Genomic DNA, 1,325 nt, shown 5'->3' with positions numbered 1-1,325 from the left:
TTATCTAATGCAAATACTTCAAAACCGCAGGTAATTAGATAACAAACGTAATTATCTCATCTGAACCCTCTCTTCGAACCAGAGTGTTATCCCATACTCTCCACACTTATTTCAGATCCCAGCCAAGATCCCAGCCAATTTCAGACCATCCTACATAGACGGTACGGATTTAGTCCGACTCAAGTTGACACTCCATATCTACTCCGAAGAGTCTTAGAGTCTTTGAATTCGTCATTCCAACCGATTGGCTCTCCAACGTTTTTCCTGTTCATTATTTAAATCAAATCAATAAAATAAATTCATAACAAAGTATTTGAAAAAATTTCAATAAAAACATCATATTGCAAAATCATTATGTTTGTGTCTAAACTCCATGTAACGAATTCAAATTCGTCTACGTTTCGTGATAGATCAAGAAGACCATGAATGTAGAATACCAATAAAATCATAATCACTTATTGGGCAATCGTAGAGTAAACCGAAATGCTTATATCTATTTTATATCTTGATTACAAATTATAATTTTATTACGTATATATACACACACATATGTACACAATAAATTTGCGAAAAACACTCCAAGTAAAAGAGGTTTCAAAAGATTCATACTTCAGTGAGGAGTAGACTACGTGTAGAGAGATCGAACAAAATTTGGTTCTGACATAAGTAACCAAAAAAAAAAATCGTCGTCATATAATTATCTTTTTAGGTTTGGACGTTACATTGATAATGCAAATCTCTGTCTCCTCCGATCACATGAAACAGATACATGTCCGTATATATCACATATACGTTGAATGTATTTGCTAACACGCATATATACGTATACATAGTATGCATGTATACCTACGTGTAGGCATTATGCACCAGATGGCATGCAAACAGAAAACTACGATTCTTCTATTTTGCTTCCGTCATTTTCATGCGAAAAGAAAACAAACAAGATGTATAGATATATTTCACATATTTAATGGACCCACATTAAATGGCGTTACAAATATAAGTTTTTACTCTTTTTTTTTTTTGTAAATATTAATATACAATATTTCACTGTATCATCTTCAGAGGCAGATAGTTTTGAATTTTTGTTTTACCCTTATTTGCATGGAATCGAAATCAAGCATCCGAATTCTCCTCCTCATTGGATAACTTTCGAGTACTTGTTTGAGACAACAACAAAAATAAGTATAAATCTCTAAAGTCTTAAAATTAAGATTGAGATTTCATAAAACAAAGTTATTAAAAAAACCAAATTGATAAAAGAGCCGGATTTTATAAGAATATAGTTTTCTACTAAGTTAACAAATACATATATATATATATAT

At 31.1% G+C, this 1,325-nt stretch overlaps 1 protein-coding gene across 1 annotated transcript in view; it reads right to left on the bottom strand.

Moving 5' to 3' along the window:
• The window catches only part of LOC104823499 (B3 domain-containing protein At2g36080), a 2,704-nt gene continuing 1,379 nt past the window's right edge, over positions 1 to 1,325 (bottom strand). The window contains exon 2 of the mRNA XM_010555090.1: positions 1 to 264. Coding sequence (XP_010553392.1) covers positions 170 to 264 — 95 coding nt within the window. The 3' untranslated portion in view covers positions 1 to 169. The remainder of the gene's footprint in view (positions 265 to 1,325) is intronic.

This window comes from Tarenaya hassleriana, unplaced genomic scaffold, assembly GCF_000463585.1.
Source record: "Tarenaya hassleriana unplaced genomic scaffold, ASM46358v1 Cleome4, whole genome shotgun sequence".
Classification (NCBI taxonomy): Eukaryota; Viridiplantae; Streptophyta; class Magnoliopsida; order Brassicales; family Cleomaceae; genus Tarenaya; species Tarenaya hassleriana.
The sequence above is the reverse complement of the archived record's forward strand: the minus strand, read 5'-3'. Positions and strand labels throughout refer to the sequence as shown.